The 26,338-nt window shown below is 47.5% G+C and overlaps 1 protein-coding gene across 7 annotated transcripts; it reads right to left on the bottom strand.

Moving 5' to 3' along the window:
* Positions 1-1,483: 1,483 nt before the first annotated feature.
* On the bottom strand, positions 1,484-26,334 carry STK36 (serine/threonine kinase 36). 7 transcript variants are annotated; one of them, XM_041737106.1, is made up of 27 exons: positions 26,201-26,334; positions 25,436-25,610; positions 24,602-24,742; positions 24,414-24,491; positions 22,584-22,714; positions 22,091-22,340; positions 20,439-20,532; positions 19,970-20,139; positions 19,632-19,819; positions 19,022-19,121; positions 17,289-17,432; positions 13,602-13,781; positions 11,943-12,040; positions 11,432-11,537; positions 10,051-10,201; positions 9,737-9,864; positions 9,102-9,206; positions 8,426-8,524; positions 8,252-8,340; positions 7,925-7,988; positions 7,629-7,739; positions 5,859-5,933; positions 5,254-5,428; positions 4,624-4,771; positions 4,244-4,391; positions 2,940-3,686; positions 1,484-1,893 (listed from the first exon to the last, which is right to left on the bottom strand). In XM_041737106.1, exons 2-27 carry the CDS (start codon positions 25,517-25,519, stop codon positions 1,750-1,752), a joined length of 3,948 nt encoding a protein of 1,315 aa, XP_041593040.1. In that variant the 5' UTR covers positions 25,520-25,610; positions 26,201-26,334; the 3' UTR covers positions 1,484-1,749. The 7 variants fall into 7 exon arrangements, with proteins under 7 accessions (XP_041593040.1, XP_041593044.1, XP_041593042.1 ...); XM_041737110.1 differs by having other exon boundaries at positions 25,512-25,610; XM_041737108.1 differs by having other exon boundaries at positions 26,152-26,279.
* Between the last annotated feature and the right edge of the window lie 4 nt (positions 26,335-26,338).

The raw sequence follows: 26,338 nt of genomic DNA, 5'->3' as shown, positions 1-26,338 counted from the left end.
TTCCCAGAGCTTTATCACATCTCTACATGCTATACAGAATTCACTCATTTTAGTAAGTTGTCTTCCCGATCAGAATGGAAACTCTGTGATGAACACACATTGCTTTATCTCCAATGCCTAGAACAATACCAGGCACAGAGAAAGGACTGAATTGTGAACTGAACTGAAATAATCTGGATAGGAGGAAATTATAGTGGTTTCTAGGAAAAATGTTATTTTTGCTAAAATATAAACACAGTGCACAGTAAAGGTGAGGGCTAAATAAAACTCCTTATAAAAATAAGGGCACCTGGGGTATATGGGTAGCTCAGTTGGTTGAGTATCTAGCTCTTGATTTCGGCTCAGGTTGTGATGTCAGTGTCATGAGATTGGGCCCCATGTCAGGGTCTGCACTCAGTATACAGTCTGCTTGTCCCTTTCCCTCTGCTCTTCCTCTGGCTTGCACACTGTCTCCCAAATAAATATATAGAATCTTAAAAAAAAAAAAAAAAAAAAGGCATCTTATTTATCTTTCATTTCGAAAACAATTGGAATTTAGATAGGATAAAAAGTAGTCTCCCCATTTTGTGGATGGAGAAATCAGAGCCCTCTCAAGCCATCCAGTGAGTTAAGGTTTAAGCTTCCTAGTATGTTTCCAGCTGGATCATGACTCTGATGGGTCTGCCAAACATCTTTCTGGTAAAATGCACAACATCCATAAACAGCTGCCCTTCCCTTCTCAAGCAGCTGGGCTACCTTATACATTGAAACTCCATCAAACAGTAAAACTCATCACTAAGGCTGAGATCACAAAGCAATCCAATGTACCTCTCTGTTTAATCCTATTCCTCCCTATTTCAGCTCGGCTGGCCTTGGCTTGGAAGTAGGTAACTACATGTAGCTCATCATGGGTGTAGGAAGCTGGAAGGCAGGAAGAGATACAATTAATAAACTCCCAAACCAGGATCTTGTGTGAACAGGACACAAGTGCTTCCAGCACCACACAAGAGCTGAGAGAGGAGCTGAGCCCCCCCAACCTCTTACCCTGGCAGCTCCAAGTAAGATGAAGTATATCTTTTATTATAAGAATTCACAGAGGAAGGATGAGCAGAAGAAAGGCAGGAAGGCAGGAAGGAGAGAGGGAGGAAAGAAAGGAAGGAGGGAGGGAAGAAAGGAGTAAGGGAAGGAAGGGAGGGAAAAAAAGAAAAAGAAAGACAAGTCTCTTTCCATACTAACCCATGGATGGGAATGTGGGCAATGGGGCCAGGGAACCTCCACAGCAGGGACTACTGGCATTTATCACCCTAAGGTGAGACAGGTCCTGTTTATCACCAACCTGGGGCCAGTGCACTACAGCAAGAACCTGCTAGGATTATAGAAGCTCCAGAAAGGGAGAGCTCTTGGATAGAAAGTGCCTCCCCGAGGTCCAGGAGGTGTGTTCCTGGGATTAAAGGCACACAATTGCATAAAGAGCCCTCAATATAGAAAAGAAAGGACTCTTCTCTGGCACCAACAGCAATGAAGTTTACTGGTTGAAATCATCCTGAATCTGGGGAGGAGGGATGGAGGGAGGGAGGGAGGAGCTTTATACATAAATCTCTTCTAGTTTCTCGTTCACAAATCAGTTGACTTGCAGCTTATCTCTCTCTCTCTTTTTTTTTTTTAAGTCTCTTTAGCTCTTGGTTGAGTTGGTGGCTTGTACAGTAGAAAAAGGAGAAGTTGGCAATAAGGGGGTAAACAGGCTGGAGGCTGGACCACAGTACTCTGAGGTCACGTGCTGTGGGTTGGCCTCAGGAGGTGAATGAGTTTCCTGCAGTGTCTGGCAGAGGCAGGCCGGGGGCTGCTGTGCACCAGTAACTGATTGCCCAGAGAAAGCATGGCCAATCGCTCGCTGGCCCCCAGGGACACCAGCACCTGTGGGACAGAGAGCAGATGACGGAATACGGCACACAGAGGACTCTCATGTGGCCCAACAATTCCCACCCTAGAAAACAAAGAAAAGGAAACCAGGGACTCCATCCAGATCGGGTGGGGTTAAGAGAAACCGTGGAGACGGGGCTCAGCAGGACCAGAGGTCTACTCCTGTTCACTTTGGTGATATACCATGAAACCGAGGCACTGAGGGATCCGTGCACTTGTCCCCAGAAAGGGTAATCCATGCAGCAGTGACAGCTCATCACAAAGTACGATTCCCAGTCGTAGAGCCTGACCAGTGGGTCTTAACCTCATTACCTCCGGGAATCCCTTTCATTATTTCCCCACAAGGACTGCCAGAAAAATCCTATAATTGATATCGTCACCATCCTGTCAAACTGTCTGTCCTGCATGAGCCATCCAATGCTACCACATTGCACTATTACAATTTGGACGTGGACGTGTGATTTCCATTCAGCTACTTGATGTACTCAGCAGAAAAAGCAAAATAAAGCAGTGGTTAAGGTATGGGCTCAGGACTCAGACTCTTGAGCTCAGAAGTCCAGTCTCCCAAACTAGCTTTGTAACTTGAATAAGTTCTTAAATAGTGCCTTGGTGCCCTCACCTGCAAAATAAGGAATATAATCGCTTAAAGCAGATAATAAAGGTAAAATGCTTAGCATGCTGCTTGTCACATGGTAAGTGCTAAAAAAAAGATAGCCACTTAATGGCCCCCAGAATGAAATCTCTCTATGCCTCAACATAGCCTGCTGTGCCCTCAACTCTGTCCACACAGCCTCGAGGAGATAGAAACCCTGGTTCTTGGGATCCCAGGAATTTCCCACTCATTGGAGCTCCTCCCACACTCCTTCCCTTCTCCAGGGTGGAAGGTGGGAGATGGCAAACTTATCTCCAGCACACTGCCCAGACATCTCCCGCTTCCCAACGAGGGGGTTCTGGGTGTCCCAATTCCTTAAAGACTATCTCAGAAAAACATTGTGAAATACAACCCCATCGTCATGGTCCACGAATCCCCGTGGGTGTACCTGATGGATGCAGGGCTCCTGTCGGAGGCTCCGGAGGGCAATGAGGGCAGCTTCCTTCACATTCAGCTGGGGGTCTCCACATGCCATTTCTAGGAGCCGCTGGGGTACTTGGTACTGTAACAGCTCCGCCCCCAACCCCTCAGGCCCCAGGTTCCCCAGAGCAGACACGGCATTGCGCCGGATGCCTGCCTGAGGATCTTCCAGCAGCTGGGTCATACCAGGTACCGCGGCGGCCAAGGCAGGTCCCAGGGGACCAGCTTGGTAGGCTGCATTGCCCACAGCGAAACTGGCACTGCGCCGCACCGCAGGGTCCTTGTCTCCAAGCCCCACTAGCAGAAGGTTGAGCAGCCCAGCCTGGCTCTGCAGCGCCCCACGCAGGGCCATGCTGTGTTGCAGTAAGTGTCCCAGGAGCCCATAAGTGCGGGCCCGCACAGAATGCTCTGGGTGGCCCAGGAGACTGCGCAGGGGCCGATAGGACTCATCGGAGCCGGCCAGGAGTTCTTGGATAAAGGACAAGTGGCTAGGAGACAACACTCGGGCTGTGTGGGCCAGCAAGGAAAGAAGGTCAGAGGTTAGCAGTGGCTGGTCACCCAGGAGGGCAACTGAGAGGAAGGAGATGACAGTTCTAGGGGAGGCAGCCACTGTGTTCACAAACTGGTTGAGAGACGTGAGATCCGTGAGGGCCAGGCGTGTGAGGAGGCTGACAGGCAACTCGACTTGAGGCAACGGAAGATGGTGGCAGCAGACCTGGAAAGAGAGGGGCAGGGTAACAGGCAAAAGTGGTTCAGGGAGTTGGAGCACTCACTGCAGCGAGGTAGCTAGAAGGAACCCAAGATCTGGCAGAGAGAAAAGCCAAGCTATGCTGGGAAAGACCACAGAGAACTGGAAGACCTGACCCAAGCCCTCCACGTGAGACACTGTGAGCCCAGGAGAACAAGTGCAAGATCATTCCTTGCTCTGCAAGTACTCAGTCTTGGCCTTCAAAGGCCCACTGCTTCATGCCAAGAATTGCCAGAGAAGTGATTCCTGGCTGAGCTGGGTCTCCAATGCCTTGACTGGGATGTCCTCCCCAGGAGCTCCAACTGATCCAGATGAGGGACTGGTGGAGAGCGGCAGTGCCAGACCCAGCTCCAACCAATGCTCTCTGCTCAGATCTGAATGCTTTCTCCACTCCCAACTCTTAGATGAAGCCAGATACTCTGCTGTTCTAGAGGCCCAGGAAAGCCCTGGAGCTGTCAGCAAGTCAATCAGAGTACACAGGGTTGGCCATCTCCACCTTCGTGCCTAAGGAGCTTCCCAAGTACCTGCAGCAGGTGGGCCGCAACTTCTGAGTCCACAAAGTCAGCCAAGACACCTCTGAAGAGGTCGGCATCCACATCCAGGGCGAAGGGGAAGCAGAGGAGCTGGCAGACAGAGAGCACCACGACAGGCAGAAACTCAGCCCCCTGAGGCCTAAAGAGGGCAGTGTGGGAGGATTTACCAGGTGCAGCTTACCTACCCTTTTACCATTCTCTGCCCCTCCTCAAATCCAAGTCTGCTCCCACTCCCCACCCTCCTCAGTGCCATGGCTTGCCTCACAGCTCAACCTGTCAGCTACAGCTCTCCTGCCTAGCCCTCCTCATCCCCCACCCTGCACTGCAGACTCTCTGGACCATCGGGTCTCCCTCCTCTTGCTCAAACTTACGCCCGGCCCAGCTGACGCAGGAAGCTGGGGGAAAGCAGGTGCTTCAGAGTGGACATGAGGATACTTCCACGCTGCGACAGGTGGCTCAGGCATAACTGGGGCTCCTGGGTGAAGGTGGCCACGGCCAGACTCAGCAGGGCTGCCATGCCTGAAAACACCAAGAATGGAGACCCCCGTGGAGCAGGCAAGAGGCCCAGGTGCTCCTGCTTCTCCAGGGCTCCCGGGGCTCCCACCTATTTAGTACCTTTCCTACCCAGCATATCCCACTCCGTCCTCTGCCCTGGTAGCAGCGGCCGCAGCAATCTCCGTGGGCTAACCCAGTGCTAGTCTGCCTCTTCTTTTTTTTTTTTTTTTTTTTTAAAGATTTTATTTTATTTCTTCATGAGAGACAGAGAGAGAGAGAGAGAGAGAGAGAGAGAGAGAGAGAGAGGCAGAGACACAGGCAGAGGGAGACGCAGGCTCCACGCAGGGAGCCTGACATGGGACTCGATCCCGGGACTCCAGGATCACGCCCTGGGCCAAAGGTGGATGCTCAACCGCTGAGCCACCTGGGCGTCCCTAGTCTGCCTCTTCTTGAAGAGAGATCAAGACTTTGGTCTCACAATGGAAGCCATGCGGATGGAAAGATACCTTGGGGTGAGATCAGCGTCCAGTCTGGCTCTGGGCTTTGTGGCCTGGATAGTGATGGCTCCTCTTCCTGTGGAGACACCTCCTCAGGGAGCCTCAGAGCCATTGAGAACCGGTGCCACAGAACGGTCCATATTTCTGAGTCAGTCACGTCCCTTAACAGGCTACCCTTTCCTGGCTGGAAATGAAATTAAAGGAGGGTGGGTAGGGAGGTCAAAGTCAGGCCTCAAAGTGCTTTTTTTTTTTCACTCTCGTCCCTGACCTATAAGGAAAGGCAGTCCCAGAAATAATTCCTCTGTTTTCTCAACAACCTGGGACTTCCCTGTTAGTTTCCTTTCTTATCACATCTTAACCCATGTGTGTGTCTGCTGAAAGCCAGGGAATTATAGCTCTCCTCCCCCACTGAATCCTGAGGGATGCAGCTGTGATTTCTTAGAAAGGAAATCTGTGCTGAGGGTGGGGAGGTCCCATTTGAAGGCTATCACAGGCACCAAGTATGACTGACGAGGTAAGTGTGGGTTGCTTCTTCATTCCTATTGTCTAGCGGTTCATCAAAATACCTAGTTTCTCTCTCCTGCCTTTCCATCCAACCTAGGATGCCCCCATACCTGGGTGAGAAGCTGTAGCAGGAGGATGAGGAGGCCATCATAGAAGCCACAGCGACCTGGTGGAATCAGCCGGACCTATTGGAGAGAAGCAGGAAGAATGCAGATACCTGGGAGAGATGAAGGGGGTGCCTCATGAACCTGTGCATGCAACTCCCGGTCAGGCAGAAAGAGCTCTTCTTCAACCTGGGGCAGTGGGGAGAACTCTTACGGACTTTGGAGCCTTGGCTCCTGACTATTCATTCAGTGACTACTTCTGCCCCAAAGACACACAGTCTGGGGTTGGGATGGGGGTGGAGACATAGTTGAGAGGACCTAACTCTGCCTTCTGGAGGTAGAACACGGATGAATTGAAAGTCTAAAAGCCAGTCAAGAGAAGGAGGTAGTAGGAAGGAACAGCATTCCAAATAGAACTCATAGCACAAATAAAGTAGCTTATGAAGGATGAGAATAAATTCTAGAAGTGGTAAGTCTGGGTATAGCAGGATTATAGAGCCCAGAGGTAACAGATGAGCTCTGAGTAGATGGTAAAGGAGTCTGAATTTTATCCTGGTATAGAAGTGGTAAGTCTGGGTATAGCAGGATTATAGAGCCCAGAGGTAACAGATAAGCTCTGAGTAGATGGTAAAGGAGTCTGAATTTTATCCTGGAAGTGGTGGGAAGCCATTGAGGACTTATGCAAGGTCCCCATAGGCAAGATTTTCATCTCTTCTATTCACTGCTATACCCTCAGTGCCCAGGATAGCATCTGGTACTCAATACGTGTTTCTGTGCTAAATACTTACTGGTTGAATAAATGAGTAGACTTTTAAGAAAGCTCATTCTGGTGGCAGTGAAGAGAATAAACTGGAGAGGAGAGAGTCTAGAAAAGAGATCCTTCGGCAGGCCAGTGCCATGGTGCAAGACAGATCATGTGCACACAAGCTAAGGCTGGGCAACGACGGTGGCAGGAAAAAAAAAGATCGGAGACATGACAGGAAGGCAGAACACAGGGAACCCAAGGGAACCATCTAGGTGGGGGAATAATGGAGCAGAGGGCACAGTCTCTGATGACTCCCAGGTTACTGACCGGGGCTCCTGGATGAAAGGGAGTACCATCACTACTGCCACCACCTCTCTGAAGTTCCACTTCACCTAGGGGAAGCAGGTCAGTACCATTACATCTCACGTGTCTCTCTCCAGCGTGTCATGGGATAACATGTGAAACACTTTTTGAGTTCTAAAGAATTCTGCACCTATAAAAATGATCATTTGAATCCAAAGTCTATCCTTTTTACAAAATGAGAGACAGGTGGGTTCCAAAGTATCTAAAAAGGAGAGTGGGGAAGGGCCTAGAAAAAGGAGAAAGTGGAAAGGAGGCTACAGAGTGGACAGGATTTGTGAAGAGTTCTCAGGATGCCAGCTACCTTTTCCAACTTGGTTGAGGAGAAGGCGGGGTGGTGGGGTGGGGGACAGGGAGCACAATCTGCCATCTGAGGGGAAGGGATGAAGCTTTGGAAAAGATAGATCTTAACAACAGGAGCAGGAGCTCCCGGAGGAAGGGAGTGAGGTACATAGGGAAATCACATCCTCTGGTAACTCGGGTCCCCTTCCCTCTCCTTCTTTGCCTGCCAGTCTGGGCTCAGAGGGGGCTGTGATCTGGGAACAGACAGACAGGAAAGGAAAGACTCCATGGCTCCTTTCCAACTGTTTGGTTTGCCCCAGTCATGCTGGTGCTTCAGTCTCCTCCCCTGACAGGAGCACTGGGTCTGTGTCCTCCCTGGGCTATCTCACCTCCGCAGGGGCAGACAGAGCGTGTGAGGCTGCAGCAATCCACTCCACAGGCTGGAGGTCGAAGGTCACCCCTTGCTGCCCAAGTTGTCCCAACAGACAGGCTGCTGCACTCTGGGGGGAGTCAGAGGAGAAGGAATGTCTGAATTGGCACAGCAGTCAAGACAGAGGATTTATGTCTCCATCTGGCACCACGGAATATGCGTCATACCTGCTGCTAATGACACAGTGATGTCTGTGCTCCAGAAGAGCTGGATGGCAGGGCAAAAAGGGGAGGAAGAGGAAAGTTGAAAACTCACCACAAGAGAGACGATGTGTGAATGAGTAAAGAGAGTAGCAATCTCATTGCCTAGCTTCTCCATTCTGGAAAAAGGAGACACATCAAAGGGTGCAGCTGAGTGAAAGGAGGCAGGGGGGTGGCCTCCCTCCCCGCTGGACAGCACTCTCCATGTAGGTTGGCACAAAGTTGGTGGGAATCTAGGTCTATTCTTTGTAGAGAAGACTTCACTCTCTCTATCCCAATCCCTCCTAAGGGGAGACTACAAGGTGCCATTCCCCATATTCTACATAAGGGTAAGCAATGGGGATGGGAGATTCCAGCGGAGAGACCCCACTTTTTGACTTACCCAGGAGGCAGATCTTGCAGCTGAAGGACAAGAAGGGAGAGGAGGTAGAGAGCCACTTCAGTAGACTCTTCCCAATCCACGACCTTTACCTACAAAGGCAATCAAGATAGCAGAGCAACTTCTGATTGAGGCAGTGGGGCCACCACAATATACCTGCCTGTGTTGCTGGCCTACCTTCCCCTGGACCAACATCAACAGTGACTCCAAGGCCAAGGGCTCTTGCCCTAGAAGATGGCACAGGCGCTCACTGATGTGGCAGCATGAGTAGAGAACCTAAGAGAGTGCAAAGCAGTCTGTCAGTGAGGCCAAATGGCCCCCAGGCAACTAGATTGGAAGGCTCAGCTGAGAAGCAGGCTAGCCTCTCAACGGATCTAGTATCCACACTGAGGTGTTAGAGAAGTTCAGGCCCATCCCACTCTTGCTATAAGACACTGAGATTGGGCTACTTCTCTGTTCTGATGAGGACTGGCGAACAGTGGGGCCATCTCAGTGGAATAGATTTAAAAGCAGAAAGGGACCCTATGGGGTCTCTTGTCTCTCTCAGTGTCTTTCTCTTTCTGTCTCTCTTAGTCCTAGGGATTAAAAAGAAATCTGGGGGTGCCTGGGGGGCTCAGTTGGTTAAGCGCCTGACTCTTGATTCCAGCTTGGGTCATGATCTCAGGGTTGTGAGATCCAGTCCCATGTTGGGCTCTGTGTTGGGCATGGAGCCTGCTGAAGATTCTCTCTTTCCCTCTCCCTCTGTCCCTTCTGAAAGAAAAGAAAGAAAGAAAGAAAAGAAGAAAAGAAAAGAAAAGAAAAGAAAAGAAAAGAAAAGAAATATGAAGTCCCAGGAGTTTTGGACAGGCAGTACCTTGAGAAGGTGTAGGCACAGGATGGGATGCTGCAAGCCAGAGATGAGGGATGGCCTCAGTTGGTTGCTGTCTTCACTGAGCTGGTTCGCCAAATGCCTAGAGATCTGTAGGGACACACCTGAAGCCTCCATCCCATTCCTGATTCCAATACTATTTCTCTCCTATCTCCAATGAATCAGGACTCTTGACCCCTTGGTAGTCACTCTCCCCCAGGTTCACCAGGAACCTCAGACCCCATCCCATCCCCAGTCGTCATGGCCAATGGAGAACCAATGGTCATGGCCTAGTTTAGCCTCAGTATGGGCAGGTACAGAGGAAAGTGTTACTGGCCAAAAGGGAGCAGGAAATATAAATCCTAAGCCCTTGAGGAAGCATCATAGGCGGCTTCAGAGCAGCCACTCTGCCACATGAGCAGTTTGTCACGGAGCTCTCTAACCAGCTAGCCAAGAGCTTTGGGGTTTTGGTGACATCATGTTCTAAAAGTGGCGCAGACCCAGGGTGGGAGCATCTGTTTCTGGAGATACAGAGTAAGGGGAAGCATGAATGCTCATTTTTCTGCCTTTCTAAGAAACTGAGGCCAGCTTCCTCATCTCCAGCAGCATGGATGAGAGGAACCAAAAACTGCAGCTCAGACCTGCTCCTTGGCCTCCCAGCAGCTGGGCAGCCCCACAGGAGCAGTACATATGGCTGCCAGCGCAAAGGACATGGCTCCAGGCAGATCCTCACTCTGCTCCCGCAGTGGCTGGCTCACTTGGGGGGCTCCTATAGAGAAAGGCGAAGAACGGAGGGTAGGACCTGGTTATTTCTCTCAGATCACCATTCATTCTTTCAGTGCACAGTTAGTTACTGAGCACTCACTAAATGTCAGGCACTGTTTGAGACAATGACAGTTGGGAGGGCAGAGCCAGAGTTACTCTCGAGTCAAGTGAACCACACACCCCTGGTTACCTGGGGGTGTGTGGAAAGAGAGCTGGGGGGCTGTCAAACCGTGAAGAAGCCCATCCAGCACCGCCCGCTGCGTTGTCAGCAGGCTGGAGTAAAAGGCTTTGGAGACGGTCCAGCTGTTCCCATCCATGGCTTCACACAGAACAGTAAAGCACTAAGGGTGACAAAGGCAGGGTTGACGTTAGGGCAGCAGACTGACTGGGTAAGGAGCAAGAATCCCCTAGAGAACCTGAGAAAAAAAGAGAAAACCCAGAGGGACCCGCTGTGACATTCTAAGTATTCTTTGCATAGAAAATGCATAATAATCACCTTCATGTTTCAAGGATGGCAATTTTAGGTGTCAACCCTTCTATTCTTTGATCAACTGCCTCCCAGATGATGTTTCTCAAAGTGTTATCTGCAGACCACGAGTATGAGAATTCCTAGGGATTCCGGGGCCCCTCCCAACCTAGTACTACTGGTTCAGAATTTCGGGAGGTGGGGGGTTTATTCCAAATTCCCTATGCACTCGCTGCACAGTGACATATATGTTAAATGCCGGCCAGTAACATGAGTCACTGATAGCCAAAATTTAGGTTAGACATTGGAAAAGCTTCCTGACTTGAGAGGGTGAAGGAGGTTAAAATAGGCTCTCAGACTAGAAGAGTCTGAATGGACTGCTCGCTGGAGGCAGAAGTGCAGCTCAGATCTGTGTCCCCTCATTGCCAGTTTGAACAACAACTAGGCAATTGTTTACTTCTTTGCTGATGTTCCTCTCTGTCTCCTCTGACATAAGTTAGAACTTAGGTATCTTCTTGTTCAATCTTCTGTTCTCCTGGCCCTCATCTCCAGAGTCCAGAGGTGAGAACTCACTAGCTTACTAGTCCACAGGACAAATAAGTTTGAGAAACTAGCTCATCTGCAATCTCTTCGAAAAGGAATACTTCTACACGTGGTTCCCTAAAACAGGGAACAGTGCTTAATACTTCTGGACCTTTATGTACGCTGTTCCTTCTGCCTGGAATGTCCTCCCTACTTCCTGCCTCATCCACCTGGCAAATTTCTATGTGCTCTTCAAATTCTAGCAAAGATGATTTCCTTCAAGACTTCTAGGACTCCCCAAGTAGCATTAATTGTATCTTCTTCAGTGGCGCTTCTGTATTTTATGCAAGTTTTATATAAGTTCTAATGTACTTTCCACACTAATGTAGTCCTTGATCATTTTTCATTTCCCCTACTAGACTACTTCTAGTCCCTTGAGGACGGGGACTTTCTCTTCATATGGCACAAAGTCAGTAAATGCTTGTATTACCTTGATCCAACCCCATGCAGTTATAAGAAAGGAAAAGGGAGAAACATGGGGAAAGACATCAAAGACAAAAATCTGGACTAAGGAGTAGATTACCATAAGGCTATCCCTCCGCAAAGTTTGCTTAGAGTCATCTGGTTGGGCCAGCAGTTTCCCCAACTGGTCCAGAAAGAGGTTGGCAGCCTCCTGAAATACCTGTAGGCTGGGAAAAAATAGCCCATCTCTCTAAAAGCCCACATGTGGTAAATAGGTCAATTCTGGGAAGATAGGAGAATCTCTGAAGAGGAAAATCTCAGAATGCTCCATCCCCTCTCCCCTGCTAAATATACACACAGTCTTACATACATGCCCTTCTAGCCCCTTCTTTGCTATTTTCTCGAGATTATTCATACTGTGACCCCTTCCATTTACTGTCTCATGACCCTTAGAACCTGCAAGTCTTGGAGTGGGTCTCAGGGTCCTTAGGAAGATTAGCTAGACTCTCAGGGATGAGCTCATCCCTAACCTGTCATCTTCTCCTTACTCAGCCTTTTCATGATAGGGGAAGAAATTGGGATAGACATTGTAGCCAAAGCAACCAACGAAGCAAAACTGGCTCTCATCCCACCTGTCACCTGTCTGGCTCCTCTCCAGATTGAAGGTACAGGCAAAGTAGGCCTGAATCACAGCCATCAGGTCCCGTAGGAAGGTCCCATACCAACATTGCTGCCAGGGAAGAGGACAGAGAGTAAGAGCGATGTAGGAGATGGAGACAAAATAGAAAAAACAGTTTAAAAAAAACTGGTCTGATATCCAGTCACATTGACCAAACAGGAAGGGGCAGAGGGAATAGAGTGTCCAGAAAAAGAGGGGAAATCTAGAGGTAACAAACTGGTAGCCAATGGCCAAAAGCAGCCTGAAAATGTGTCCTGTCTGGCCTGAGAGCATTTAGAGGGTTTAGGAGGCTCTATTTTTTCAAAATAGCTCAAATTCTTTTCTAAATTCTTTAATAACACTCAAGGTTAATACTCATGAACAGAAAGCAGCTTCCAGCTGCCTTTTTTTTTTTATTCTCCATGGATCAATAATTTACTATGAGTTATGACAATACTAAATTTGGTCAATTATTCATGGACTATAAAGTATTTATAAATGCTACCTTAATTTAAAGTATTAGCCATTAGAATTCAAATATTAATAAAGCCGGTGCCAGCTTAAAGGAGGAGAAGGAAGGGCACGGACAATGAGGGCGGCTCGGGGAGGGGGAGGGCTCCTGGCTGTTATGATGATCCCAATAATGGGTTGTCCCCGGGAGCCCCACTTCTGGGGCACGCAGAGGTGCGGGGGCCCCTGGGGTGGCCTGGGGACCCCGTCGGAGCGGGAGCCCGTGCCCTCTGGAGGGCAGGGTGGAGCCCCCGGCTGCCCAGAGCCTGGCTCCCCCTTCTGTTGCCTGCTGAGATAAGCGGAGTCTTGCCAGGCCTCGCCGGGCACCTCCTTCTACCAGGAAACATTTCAGTATCCTGCCCTCTCAGCTCAGCCCCAGCACCCGGGAGCCTCAACCCTAGCTCCTCTACTCATCATCCCTGTGACCACGTACAACTTAGTGCCTGTGTATGAGTAGGTGAATCTCTGAATTTCCATACTTTTGTTTCCATAAAATTGGGTCAATGAAAGCCTAGGATTTGACGTTCCAAAACGCAGCGCTCTACCTTTTGGGAAACTGTGCATATACATCTGGATTTCTTGCTTTTCTTAGAAAACTGGAAGATCTAGCAATATTGGGCCCATGTTCTTGTGTGGCAACAGTGAGCTGGAGCTGAGGGGATGTCCCATTCAGACTGGGCTCGAGCTCTCCAGTTTATCATGTTTCCCATTATTCATAGAGTCATACAGTCTACTTTGCTGACTGACGTGATCTGTCTGGCCTCAGAAGCCAGTGGCGTTTGCAACTCGTGATCTACTAACTGCACAGGAGAAAAGAAAATAAAAGGCTGGGGGCCAGGCACCTGGCTGTCTCTGTCAGTTGAGCATCTGCCTTTGGCTCAGGTCGTGATCCCAGAGTCCTGAGATGGAGCCCCATATCGGGCTCCCTGCTCAGTGGGGAGCCTGCTTCTACCTCTCCCTCTGCCTGCAGCTCCCTCTGCTGTGTGCTGTCAAATAAATAAAATCTTAAAAAAAAAAAAAAAAAAACCCGGTGGGGCCCGAATAGAAGCAACACTTGGAAGAAGAGACATGGAAAGTGAAGAAATTTCTGTAAGTCTTGCGAGGCTCCTGGCCTCGTGCTTACCTGCTGGATACTGTTGCTCTCTTGGCTGTGTCTGAGCAGGCTGAGCAGGAGCCCGGGGAGCCCTGCCTCACGGCAGAAGGAGTACAAGGGAACAGAGTCGCTGCAGCTGGATAGAAGACTGCTCAGGACCCGAAGTGCAGGAAGGATATGGGAAGCGTCCTCCAGCACATCTTTCAGGATCTGGGTGACATGAGGGAAACAGACAGTAATTGCTATTATCAGAGGGAAAAGGAAAGTCACAAATACCAGTGTCCTCCAAGGAGTTGGCAAAGCAGACCAAATGTTCTCACTCCTTTCTTTGGGACTCCAAAACCCAGAGAGGGAGACCACAGAAAAAGGGAAACAGTGCCAGGGAAAAGAAATATAGATGGACAGGTCACCTGACTTACAACAGCAGGGACCAATGGAAAGGGGGCCTCCCCTAAATCTCTGTCAGACCTAGTGTTATCCCTATCTGCTCCCTTCCTTCTCCAGCCCTTCACCTTAAACATGCATGCACACACACATACTTCCAAAGATTAAAACCAACAGACATAAAATAATGTCCTTCAACTCCAGACAGATAAAATAGTATTATCTTAACTCTAGATCAAAACTTGACTATGACTCACAGGCCAAATCCAGTCTGTCACTTATTTTTATACAACCTTCAAGGTAAGGGCAGTATGATACTCTTAAACAGTTATTCTTTAGGGGCACCTGGGTGGCTCAGTGGCTGAGCAATTGCCTTTGCCTCAGGTAGTGATCTTGGGGTCCTCGGATCAAGTCCCACATGGGGCTCCCCACAGGGGGCCTGCTTCTCCCTCTGCCTAGGTCTCTGCCTCTCTCTCTGTGTCTCTCCTGAATAAATAAATAAAATTTTAAAACAAACAAACACGGTTATTCTTTAAAAAGTCACTCTTCGGGATCCCTGGGTGGCTCGGCGGTTTAGCGCCACCTTCAGCCCAGGGTGTGATCCTGTAGACCCAGGATCAAGTCCCACATTGGGCTCCCTGCATGGAGCCTGCTGCTTCTCCCTCTGCCTGTGTCTCTGCCTCTCTTTCTCTCTCTGTGTCTCATGAATAAATAAATAAAATCCTTAAAAAAAATTAAAATAAAAACAAAAAGTCACTCTTCAAAAGAGAATAACATTTACATCAAGTGCTTTATAACATGTCATTTACTGTTTCTAAATCTTTTCACTTATTTGTTCATTTACTCTTTTACAATAACCTGCTCAGTAAACACAATGATCCATTTTACAGATGAGAAGATTAAAGTCTGTAGGAAGGTTAAGTAAGGAGTCAATTATCACACAGCTAAAGAGTAGTTCGGCTGGAATTCAAACTCCAAAGTTTTACCCTGGAGGCAGAGCTTTTCACCTGCCTCCCTATTTTTTTAAAAAAGATTTTATTTATTCATGAGAGACGAGAGAGAGAGAGAGAGAGAGAGAGAGAGAGAGAGATAGAGAAAGAGAGAGAGAGAGAGGCAGAGACACAGGCAGAACGAGAAGCAGGCTCCATGCAGGGAGCCTGATGTGGGACTCATCCAGGGTCTCCAGGATCACGCCCTGGGCTGCAGGCGGCGCTAAACGGCTGTGCCACTGGGGCTGCCCAATTTAAGTTACCCAACACTGTGAGGACAGCGAGGACAGCACGGAAGGGCCAGAGGGAGGTGCACAGTGCCAAGGCAATTCAATGAGGAAAAGGGTGCCTTAGACCATGGATGCTGTATAGCCACATGCAGAGAGATGAACTTAGATCCCTACCTCACATTATACATAGAAAGTAACTCAAAATGGGCCAGAGACATAAATATTAGAGCTCCAACTAAAAAACTTTTAGAAAAAACATGGGAGAAAAGTCTTCCAGACTTTGGGTTTGGAAAAGAATTCTTTCCTCTAACACCAAAAGCATAATCCACAAAAGAAAAAGAAAAATGGTAATTGGACATCATCAAAATTCAAAACCTTTGTGCTTCAAAAAACACTCTTATGAAAGAAAATAAAAAGACAAATCAGAGCCTGGGAGAAAATATTTGCAAACCATATATCTGATAAAGATCTCCTACCCAGAATATACAAAGAACTCTTAAAACTCAAAGAGACAAACAACCAGATTTAAAAATGAGCAAAATGACTGAATGGATATTTCGCCAAAGAAGAAATACAAAGAGCTAATAAGCACATGAAAAGATCCTCATTAGTTATTAGCAAAATTCAAATTAAAATGACAATAAGACACTATTTCACATTCACTAGAATGGCTGTGATAAAAAGACAAACAATAATATATGTTGGCAAGAACACGGAGAAACAGAGACCTTCACACAGTGCTGGTGGGAATGCAAAATGAGACAGCCACTTTGGAAAATAGTTTAGCAGCTTCTTAAAATGATAAATATAAATTACCATACAACCCAGCAATTCTTAGGTATCCAAGAAAGAAAAACGAAACTGTATGCACACAAAGACTTCCACGTGAATGTCCTGAATGGCAAAGTTATTCACAAAAGCCAAAAAGTGGAAACAATTCAAATGTCCATCAACTAGTGAGTGAATAAACAAAATGTGATACATCCATATGATGGAATTCTGATCAGCAACAAAGAGAAATGAAGTATTGATACACCTCACAAGAAGAACAAATCTCAAAAACATTCTACTACATGAAAGGAACCAAATATAAAGACTGTATATTTTTATGATTCCATTTAGGTCTAGCAAAGGCAAATCTATGAGACAGAAAGTAGGGGCCTGAGGCCAGGGTTGGGACTGATAATGAACTGTAAATGGGTATGAGGGATCTTAATGGAGAGATAAAAATATTCTAAAAATATATTATAGTGATGGTTTCACAATTTGGTACATTTTCTAAAATGCACTAAAAAAAAAAAAAAAAAAAAAAAAAAAAACCTTTAAGGAAAAGAGAAGGAAAGAGATGCAGGCAATATATTTTGGTGAGTTCCTGGCAAGGAAGAACATGGTGTTTCAGAAAAGGAAAGCCCTTGTAAGAAAAAAACACTAATTATGAATGCAAATTAAAATGCTATCCTTTAAAAAAGAATCTCATTCTTCTCATTAGTATATCTATGTTAGAAGCTCTTACATACTTACTATAACTATACTTTAATTTCATCAATAAAATTATGTGGAAGAGAGCTTTCTCTCATTATGGAAGGACTTAACAATATCCTCCATTTTTGCCTCTTGCTCTTCAATGTCTAAAACATTTACCATCCAAGTTTGCCCATCCTTGCTCTAGATGAATGTTTTTTGCTTCAGAAAAATTGAGGCCTGTTCTTCTTTTTTTTTAAGATTTATGTATTTATTAGAGAGAGCACACACACGAGCTTACATGCACAGGGGGCAGAGAGGCAGAGGGAGAAAGAGAATCTCAAGCAGACTCCCTCCTGAATGTGGAGCCTGAGGCTGGACTAGGTCTCTCAACCCTGAGATCATGACCTGAGCAGAAATCAAGAGTCAGACACTCAGCCGACTGAGCCACCAAGGTGCTTCCTTTTTAAAAAATATTTATTTACTTTAGAGAGCCAAGGACTGTTCTGTGTTACTAAAGGAGCTTAGAAAATCTTGAATTAAACAGATGAATTGAAAGAGAATTGGAAAGGGACAAACCTTTTTCTTTCTGTTTTTTTCATGCCTCATCTGTGACTAAAATAGTCTAAAGTCCTATTACTTGTGCCCGTTACCTGCCCTCCAGCCTCATGCAGCTGACCCTGGATGCGTTGGCAGAAGTCAGGATTGCACAGCAGAGTGAGAGGGGCCTTCAGTTGGATGGGCACAGGTTCACCAGTCTCTAGCAGGTGTTGCCACTCGTCGTCGCTATCTGGCTCCTGAAGCATAGGGGAATAAAAGAGGTCACTCAACCTGGTGAATCATTGGAGTAGATGCAAGAACCAGTGAATTCTTTGGTACAGATGTATTTTTTCCAACCACCAGTTTAAAATGGTACAGTTGACAGCACTTGAGGGGTCTTGAAAAGTCTCTTGGAGAATACTGGCATGTGTTCTTAAAGACATATCTAAAAATATGTCTATTACAAAATGGTTTATAATTAAAAAAATTGGAAATGTCATAAAGGCAATCAGTAAGGGAATAATAAATCATGGCACATCCATCTTAGGAAATATTATGAAGTTATTAAAAAGAGTGTAGAGGGCAGCCCCAGTGGCACAGCGGTTTAGTGCTGCCTGCAGCCCAGGGCGTGATTCTGGAGACCCTGGATTGAGTCCCACATCGGGTTCTCTGCATGAAGCCTGCTTCTCCCTCTGCCTGTGTCTCTGCCTCTCTCTCTCTCTGTGTGTGTCTCTATGAATAAATAAATAAAATCTTAAAAAAAGAAAAGAATTCTCTTTAAAAAAATAAAAATAAAAAGAGCGTAGAAGGGGGGATGTATCACTTATGTAGTATTCCCACCATAACTACATAAACGAATCTCATCCGGAGGAAATATTGAATTTCAGGAACATTCTATAAAATAACTGGCCTCTATACCTCAAAATTGTCAGTTATGAAAAACAAAGAAAGACTAGAAACTCTTCCAAAATAAAGGAAACTCATGAGGTATAACAACTAAACACAATATGTAACACCAGATTAGAGCATAGACTGGGAAAAAAATTTTTTCCCCTATAGAGAACATTACTGGAGCAACTGGCAAACTTTGAATACAGATTGTAGATGACGTAAAAGAATTATATCCGCATTAAATTTCTGACGTCTGTAATTGTACTGTCACGGTGTAGGTTAATGGTCTCATTCTTCAGAAATATGCTCAAGTACTTAGGAGTAAAGGGACATAATTGCAACTGACCCTAAAATGACTCAAGAAAGATATACCCGTATGCAGATATCTAGAGAGAGAATCAAAGCAACTATGGCAGCATTTTAACAGTGGGTTAATTTGTGTGAAGGGGATACAGGAACTTTTTGTAGCCTCCTCACAATTATTAAGTTTGAAACTTAATAAAAATAAAAAGTTAAAATCCCCCCAAAATTACATGTTCAGATGTAGAAGGCTCTCCAAAACAGGTTATATGGTAAGTGAGGCACAATGTACAACAGTATACGTGGTGTGAACTCAGATACGTAAGAACAGCCAAACTGCAGATTTGTGTGTGCATATATATATATGTAAAAATTCACGAAGTCTGGAAGAAGAAAGACTAAACTAGTAACAGCAGACACCTCTGGGATTGGGGTAAGTCTACAGATGGGGTAAGGCTTCATTTTTACCTATGTGTTTCAATTTTTGATAATTATATGTTCAGACACTACGCAATTAAAATCTACAAATTATAATAAAAAAAGCAATTTTTAACACAAGGGGAGCTCATACTTGGGATAGTTGGGAATCACTGTAACCCAGATCCAACATCTCCCCCGGCAGGGTCAAGGCCAAACGGAGCCCCTTAGGGCTTACCTCATTTTCTAGGTCCACTGCATCAATGCTCTGCTGGCCCACCACCTCTGGCCTCAGCTCTGGGTCAGCTTGTTCACAATCCTGGGTGATCTGGTTTTCCCTGCCAGAGGAACAGGAAGTAGGAGGAGTTCCTGTGAGGTTCAGGAACATGTCCCTCTCTCTAGGCCCAGGATAAGAATGAAGAACAAGCCATACGGGATTGGATAGGGGAGAGCTCTCTTGTAGGACAGGATGTTGACCCCTACACACTTATTCTTGACTGCTCTTCCACTTTGGATCTTACTCTCAAGTCTACCTTGGCGGTTTTTACTTGGAGCTTGCAACTCAAATTATCTTCCCTTTTGCACGGAGACAATTCTTTCTTTCTCAGTTAATAAAGGCATAGAGAATGGAAAGTTCCGATTCCTGATGAATCAGAAAAATATCCAGAATCAGAATTCAAGAACCTAGGCCTTGGACTCCCAGGGCCCTGTCTCCATTTAGGCAGTGGCTAAATGGTGCTAGGCACCATGGCACCATGTTGTATTTGCTTTGGCTAAAGCTTTAGCTTTAGCTTAAATCAGTCCACAAGATACCTCATCCTACAAATCCCTGACTATCCTTTCCTCACCGAGGTGCAGGGGGGGTCTCTCCAGCCCCCCATTCAGCCCAGCTGCTCTTCATTTCTGAGGCCAAGATCCCAGCTATGAGGCCTGGTTCCTGAGGAGTGGCTCTTAGTCTAGGCAGAGGGGCTGTGCCAGAAGCCATCTTGCTGGTCCTATCCTCTTGCTCAAGGGCAGGTCCTGTGTTCTGGTGTTTCTGTGGGAAGTGGGCAGGAGACACGGCATCAAAACCATGTGGTTGCCACAAGGCATTATGATTTCTATTCATGGCCCTTTCTTACTTTCCTTCTCCAACTTCCCCAGTCGCTAGTCTAGTCATGTCACCTGTCCCCTCTGTCTCACATACCTTCCGCTTGGCCTCCTCAGCCATGCGCTTACAGGCAAGTCGCAAGATTCGAGATCGATTGCCCTTGGGGGCCAGTCGATGCACCTGCTGGTCCTTCAGGACCTGAAGTTCTGGGGGTAGATGACTGGTGAATGGGGTGCCCAAATCTGAGCCTCCTGGTTCAGTTATTACTGCAAGAAAGGATGAGGGAAGAATATGTGATCACACTGGAGTGGAGCCATCATCTCCACTTAGCCAGAGACAACTTCAGTGTCTTCAGGCTTCTGTGGAAGGAGATCATTTTAACAACGTGAGAAAGAGGGGGTGGGGTGGGGTGGCATAGGAAGTGGAAAAGGTCAGGCAAGGGGCTAGGAAGAAAGTTCGAGGTGCTAGGGTAAAGCAGATGCACTGCATCCACACATGCGGGACGAGGGTGGGTTGAGAAGAGCACCAGGGAAGTGCCAAAGCCCTGGGAACCGTAATGACTCACTGGTGACACGACCAGCTATAAAGGGGTGATGTAAGAGGTCTGGCCAGGACAGACGCTGCCTGGGGTCTTTGGTGAGCAGTCCCTGCAAGAAGCTCTGTGGAAAGAAAAAATAACACGTGGGTCTTTGCTTTCCTCCAGGCTCTCTTCAGCTTCCCAGCAGAAGCAGGAAACCAAGACTCCTGAGTCCATTCCTTCAGCAAACTAGCTGGTCTTGATCACAGCCTGTCTAGCCCTATCCTCAGGCCTCATTTCCCTGGCTCCAGAGACAGACTTCACCGCCTCACCTCCCGGAAAGCCCCAATTCCTATCCAGAAACATTCTGTCACCTTCATAATCATCTTCAGAAAGCAAACGTTCAAAGGGGTCCAAGTCGCTCACTGTGTCCTCCCTTTGATTGTGGGTTTGTCTGCAGCCAGGTAGGAACAGATGCATTTGTGGCTAAACGCACACTCACACACAAAGTCACTGTGTAAAGATAGGTTTGGAAGCACGCAAAATAGAAATCTTTCGGCAGGTTTTCAGACGGTGGTGGGAAAGGGAGACTGCCTCTGAAAAAGGTACATCTGTTATGAGGTAATCTTGGGAAAATCCTCAGTTGGGCCTAAAACTGGAATAGAAGGTACTGGTAGGTGATGACCACTGTTTTAATGTTTTTTTTTGTTTGTTTGTTTGTTTTTAATTTATGATAGTCACACAGAGAGAGAGAGAGAGAGACAGGCAGAGACACAGGCAGAGGGAGAAGCAGGCTCCATGCACCGGGAGCCCGACGTGGGATTCGATCCCGGGTCTCCAGGATTGCGCCCTGGGCCAAAGGCAGGCGCCAAACCGCTGCGCCACCCAGGGATCCCCAATGACCACTGTTTTAAAACAAGGTGATTAGTGTACTGTGGCTCTTGCTGAATGAAGATGACTACATGTCTGCTCTAAGACAGAATGAATATCTTGTGTCTCTCACTCAAAGAACTTTCTTTTGTTTAGATTCACTTTGATAACTACTTGAGCCTCCCCAACTAAATAGGTTAGGGAGAAACTTGTCCCTTTTCATCTCAGACAGGGCAAGGGAAAGTTATAATGAGACTGCACTCTGGGAAAAGGTTGCATTTAAATTCCATTGAGGGCCTAAATTTTGCCCTAGATAAGAAATAAAAAAGGGTCAACTCTTTTCCCTCCCTCCCGCCTCCCCCCCTTCCCCTGCTGCAACTTAGCTACAATCAACAAGCAGCATTTCTGTCATCTGCCCCTATCACTGAGCTAGCCCCACTAGCTCTGGCTGTCTGGATGTCTGAGGGTTCCTTCTTTCAGGAAGACTGAAAGTTTTGTGGGCAAATCTAAATACCATCTTGCATCTGATAGCAAATAAGCAGGATAGAGAGTGTGTAAGAGGACAGCATCTGTCCCTCGTGGCTCAAAATTACCTTCCCATTGCGATAAAGAATAATCTGCCCCCAGCAGAGTCTGCTATTCCCGTTTGGCCGATCTTAGAACAGCCTCCCAGAATCCGCCCCTGCAGTAGAAAAGCAAGGCAGCTTGGCCCAGCTCCTGCATTCATTCAGTAACTGCAAAGTCTTGCCCCAGATTTTGGAAAAGGGAATGGGGGCACAGGAACACAGGTGTCTGATGCAAAAGTAATTTTCCCTTTCTATGTTCGTTACCTTGAAGCAAGGACTAATGGTGGTTGGCCAGCGCACAGGGTCCTTGAGAATGAGGCTGACCAGCTGAAAGATGCTTGTAGTATAGAAGGGAGGGGTGCCTACAGCCAGCTCATACAGTATGCAGCCCACAGACCAGAGGTCTGCGGTGTGGTCATATGGTCGCTCTTCCACCAGCTCTGGAGACATATAAAGTGGTGTGCCTTTGATGGAGGTCAGCACCATCGTGTTGGTGCTCATCGCCCGGGCAAATCTGCAGGAGACGATGGAAGGAAATAGGAAGAGAGAATGTATGATCAATATAAACTAGGCCTGCTGACTACTACCTGTCATTGTGCGAGATATCCCAAACGCAAACAGAGAGCGCCTTTCAAAAGACCCAATAGGAATCCCAGTCTCCAGCTCGGGTTCTAATATGAGACCCGGGTAAGTCAAGCATATGGTCTAAGACTCCCTACAGAACTAGAAGCAGAGAAGGAAGCAGTCTTCTCCTCACCCAAAGTCACAGAGCTTGATACCACCACCCTTGGCAAGAAGGATGTTCTGAGGTTTCATGTCTCGGTGGAGGATGCGGTGGGAATGCAGATAGTACAGAGCAGACACCAACTGGGCAGCGATGGCTTGAACCTAGGGGTCAAACGGGTGCAACAAAAAGGAAAGGTCAGACGAAGGAGACTCCTGATGATTCCAAAGACACCTCCCTAAATTACTGATGTCATCTTCTCTTCTTTTTCTTTCTTCCAGAGCTTCACATAACATCTTCCTTAGTTCTTGCCGCCCCATTCATTCATTCTTTCACTTGTTCATTCACTCACTCAAGGAAAATGTTCTGAGTCTTAGTAGCCACATGACCACGATGGGCAAATTATCTCATGCCTTTCAGATGTGTCATTTACGAAGTGACAATAATAATACCACCTCCCTTATAGGATTACTGCAAGGATTAAATAAATTACAGCATTCCATACTCAGAATGGTGCCTGGCACTTAGTAAACCTTCAACATACATTAGCTATCATTAAATGAGACAAAGTCCTTTTTCTCAAGAGAAGTACGCAAAGGAATAAGATAGAAAAAATGGATGAGATGATGACTTACAAGTAATAATCCTTAGAAGGAGATAGAATGATGCAGTAAGAAGTCTTGAGGGGGTCCTACTTGCTTGCTAGAGTACAGAGAAATCCCTACAACGAGTGTGGCTGGAGAATGTGTTCAACCAAATCCCACTGCTAACCACTAGGTCTTGGTGGTGAATCCTGCCTTAACTACGCCCCTTATACCTTCCTGCCCTCTCTGGTACCACACACTAGCCCTTCTTCCCTAAAGATACCTCGTGACAGCAACAGCATTAATAATCGTGAACTGGGGTGCCTGGGTGGCTCAATCGGTTAAGCAGCTGCCTTTGGCTCAGGTCATGATCTGAGGGTCCTGGGGTTGAGCCCCAAGTCAGGCTCCCCACTTCCGTCACTCTCCCTGCTTGTGCATGCAGGTACATGCTCTTTCTCTTTCTATCTCTGTCAAAAGAATAAATAAAATTGGGAAGCCCAAATGGCTCAGTGGTTTAGTGCCGCCTTCAGCCCAGGGTGTGATCCTGGAGACCCGGGATCGAGTCCCACGTTGGGCTTCCTGCATGGAGCCTGCTTCTCCCTCTGCCTGTGTCTCTGCCTCTCTCTCTCTGTCTCTCATGAATAAATAAATATTAAAAAAAATAAATCTTAAAAAATGTAGCAATAATAACTAACTATATTGAATACTGTGTGTCAGGCACTCTTCTAAACACTTTACAAGAATTAATTCACTAGGGACCCCCTGGGTTGCTCAGTGGTTAGCGCCTGCCTTTGGCCCAGGGCCTGATCCTGGAGTCCGGGGATCAGGTCCTGCATCGGGCTCCCTGCATGAAGCCTGCTTCTCCCTCTGCCTGTGTCTCTGCCTGTGTCTCTGTCCCTCTGTGTGTGTGTGTCTATCATGAATAAATAAGTAAAATCTTAAAAAAAAAATTAATTCACTAATCTTCACAATAGCCTCATGAAACAGACGTTATAATTACTTCCATTTTTAAATGAGGAAACAGCACGAAGAGGTTAAAGGAACTTACCCACGAAGATCCAGCTAGAAAGTGGTAGGGTCAACCTCTGTACTCAGAGATTTGAGCTCCAGTGTTCACATACTTTCCTGTCACACCACACTGACTCCATAGACACCTAGAGTCTTGTATTTTCCTCAGGACTTTTCAAAATGGTGACGGTCAGTGCCCTGAGCTTTCCCTACCAGTCCTTAAGCTGAAAAGAGGTCAGGGGAGAGGAGAAGTTTGAGCCAGGAAACGCACCTGGTCTTCGGGAAGTTTTCCGTCATCTTCCAAGATCTGAAAGAGCTCTCCCTCAGCATAGTCTGTCACCACCACCACCTGCAGGGAGAAGACAATGGTACTGATGGCTCCAGATTTATGCATTGTGAGGTCAGGAAATTTCTGGGAGCCTTCTTCTTGGGGAAGGGTGACCCAAAACCCAAGTGCACCTCTTTGTCAGTTTCAAAGCTGTCAAGCATATGCACTATGTTAGGATGCCGCAGACCCCGCATGATTTCAATCTCTCGTTGCAGATTTCTCAGCTCCTTCTCTGAGCGTCCTAATTTTGGAATGAACTTCAGGGCCACCACCTGTCAGTGGTAAGATGAAACATCAAGGCCTAACCACGCTATTGAAAAATTCGTCTCAGAGTTCCAGAACTCAGGCTTTAGATTGAACAAATTCTCATTACCCGCTAGTCAACTACTCCCCTTACCCCATGTACCCTGGCCTTACCTAGGCCTCCCCCACCCCAGCCCTAGGACAAAACAGCCTCCACCAGGCAGATCCCTTTGGTGGATTCTGGGAGAGGTGTTCTAATCTGGGTAAAGCACTCTGGGTAAAGATTTAAGGGAAAGAGAAAGAAAAAAAAAATGAAGAAAGAATAGAGTTCAAGTGGTCTCTCTCCTCTGCTATGGCTTGACAGAGAGAATAATAATAAACATATTTTATTTACTGTTTACTAGGTACCAGACACTATACTAGCATAGTGATTCAGTGTTAATCACATTTAATCCTCAAACCCCATCAATCAGATACTGTTTTTATCCTCATCCTAGAGATGAGGAAAGAGACGCTGAGAGGTTAAGTAACTTGTCCATAGTTCAAAGGCTACAAAGTGGTTGACTTAGGATCTGAACTCAAGTAATCCAATATTGGAGCTCCTACTCTGTAAGAGGAATGAGAGAGTGCTTCAGGAATACTGGCCGGGAATCTGGTCCCATTTTCCACAGTAGTTGGAGGTACAGAATCCCACCCAAGAGACGCCCCTCTTTGTGCACCACCTGAGCACTGTATTTTCTTCGACCCTTATACACCCTCCCAAAAGAGCCTTCTCCAATCATCTCCAACACGTGGTACTTTTCCATGACAGAGGCTTCAGGATCCCGCAGAAGGAAGGAGGTAGAGACGGTGGTGAAGGGCTACAGCTCCAGGGACAGGTCTACACATCTAGGAGGCCTGGTGCGGGCATGGAAGAAAGCTTGATGTTAGCCACCTTGCCTTTTCCTTTTTCATAATAATCCAGGCTTCAAAAACATCGTAGTGGAGTGAATGGCAAGACGAGATCTCGGAGCAAACAGAGCGCCTCTTGTCGTTCTCCCTCCTTTCCAACCCCCCCCACCCCCAACCCAACCTCGTTCCGGTAGGACCCAGTGTCCCCCCTCCCCCTCCGCGCAGACCCGCCCGCCGGGCCCCGCCCCCTCCCCCGACCCAGCCGCGTCCTCGCCCCGCCCCCTCCGCCCAGCCTCGCCCACCCGCCCCCGCCCCCGCCCCCTCCATCCGGCCAGACCCACCGACCCCGCCCCTCCCAGCCTCTCCCAAGTTCCCACCACCGCCCACCTGCCCAGCAGCCCGCCCACGCCCCCGGCCGGCGCGCTTCGCAGACCGGAGCCCCTTACTCACCCCCAGCCTAGGAGCTTCCAGCTCCTCAGGCCGAGGGACGTGGGCCCCGGCCCTCAGCCCCCCCCGCCCGGCTGCCTGCACACTTTGCCTGACTTACAATTCTTCCCCTCCCCCCACAGCCGGACTCTGTGGACTCCCACTGTTACCAGCTGTAGTCGTTGGAATTGGCCAGAAGAAGCCCAGAGGACAGAGGCGCTCAGGCTTTGGGCGAGACGGAGGACTGCCCATAGGCACTTCCTAGGGCACTTCCGAGCCGTCCCTTGGACCTCAGGACCCCCTGAGGA

This window comes from Vulpes lagopus, chromosome 22, assembly GCF_018345385.1.
Source record: "Vulpes lagopus strain Blue_001 chromosome 22, ASM1834538v1, whole genome shotgun sequence".
Classification (NCBI taxonomy): Eukaryota; Metazoa; Chordata; class Mammalia; order Carnivora; family Canidae; genus Vulpes; species Vulpes lagopus.
Note: the sequence above shows the minus strand (reverse complement) of the source record. Positions and strands in the feature narration are given on the sequence as shown.

What these genes read in the sequence shown, in the direction of transcription:
- STK36 (XM_041737106.1), bottom strand. Translation starts at nt 25,519, where the DNA reads ATGGAAAAGTACCACGTGTTGGAGATGATTGGAGAAGGCTCTTTTGGG. An exon ending in ATCAAGCTCTGTGACTTTGG is followed by an intron (nt 22,341 to 22,583) that starts GTGAGGAGAAGA and finishes CGTCTCCTGCAG; the next exon opens with ATTTGCCCGGGCGATGAGCA. An exon ending in CTGCGTCAGCTGGGCCGGGC is followed by an intron (nt 4,392 to 4,623) that starts GTAAGTTTGAGC and finishes TGCCCTCTTTAG; the next exon opens with GCCTCAGGGGGCTGAGTTTC.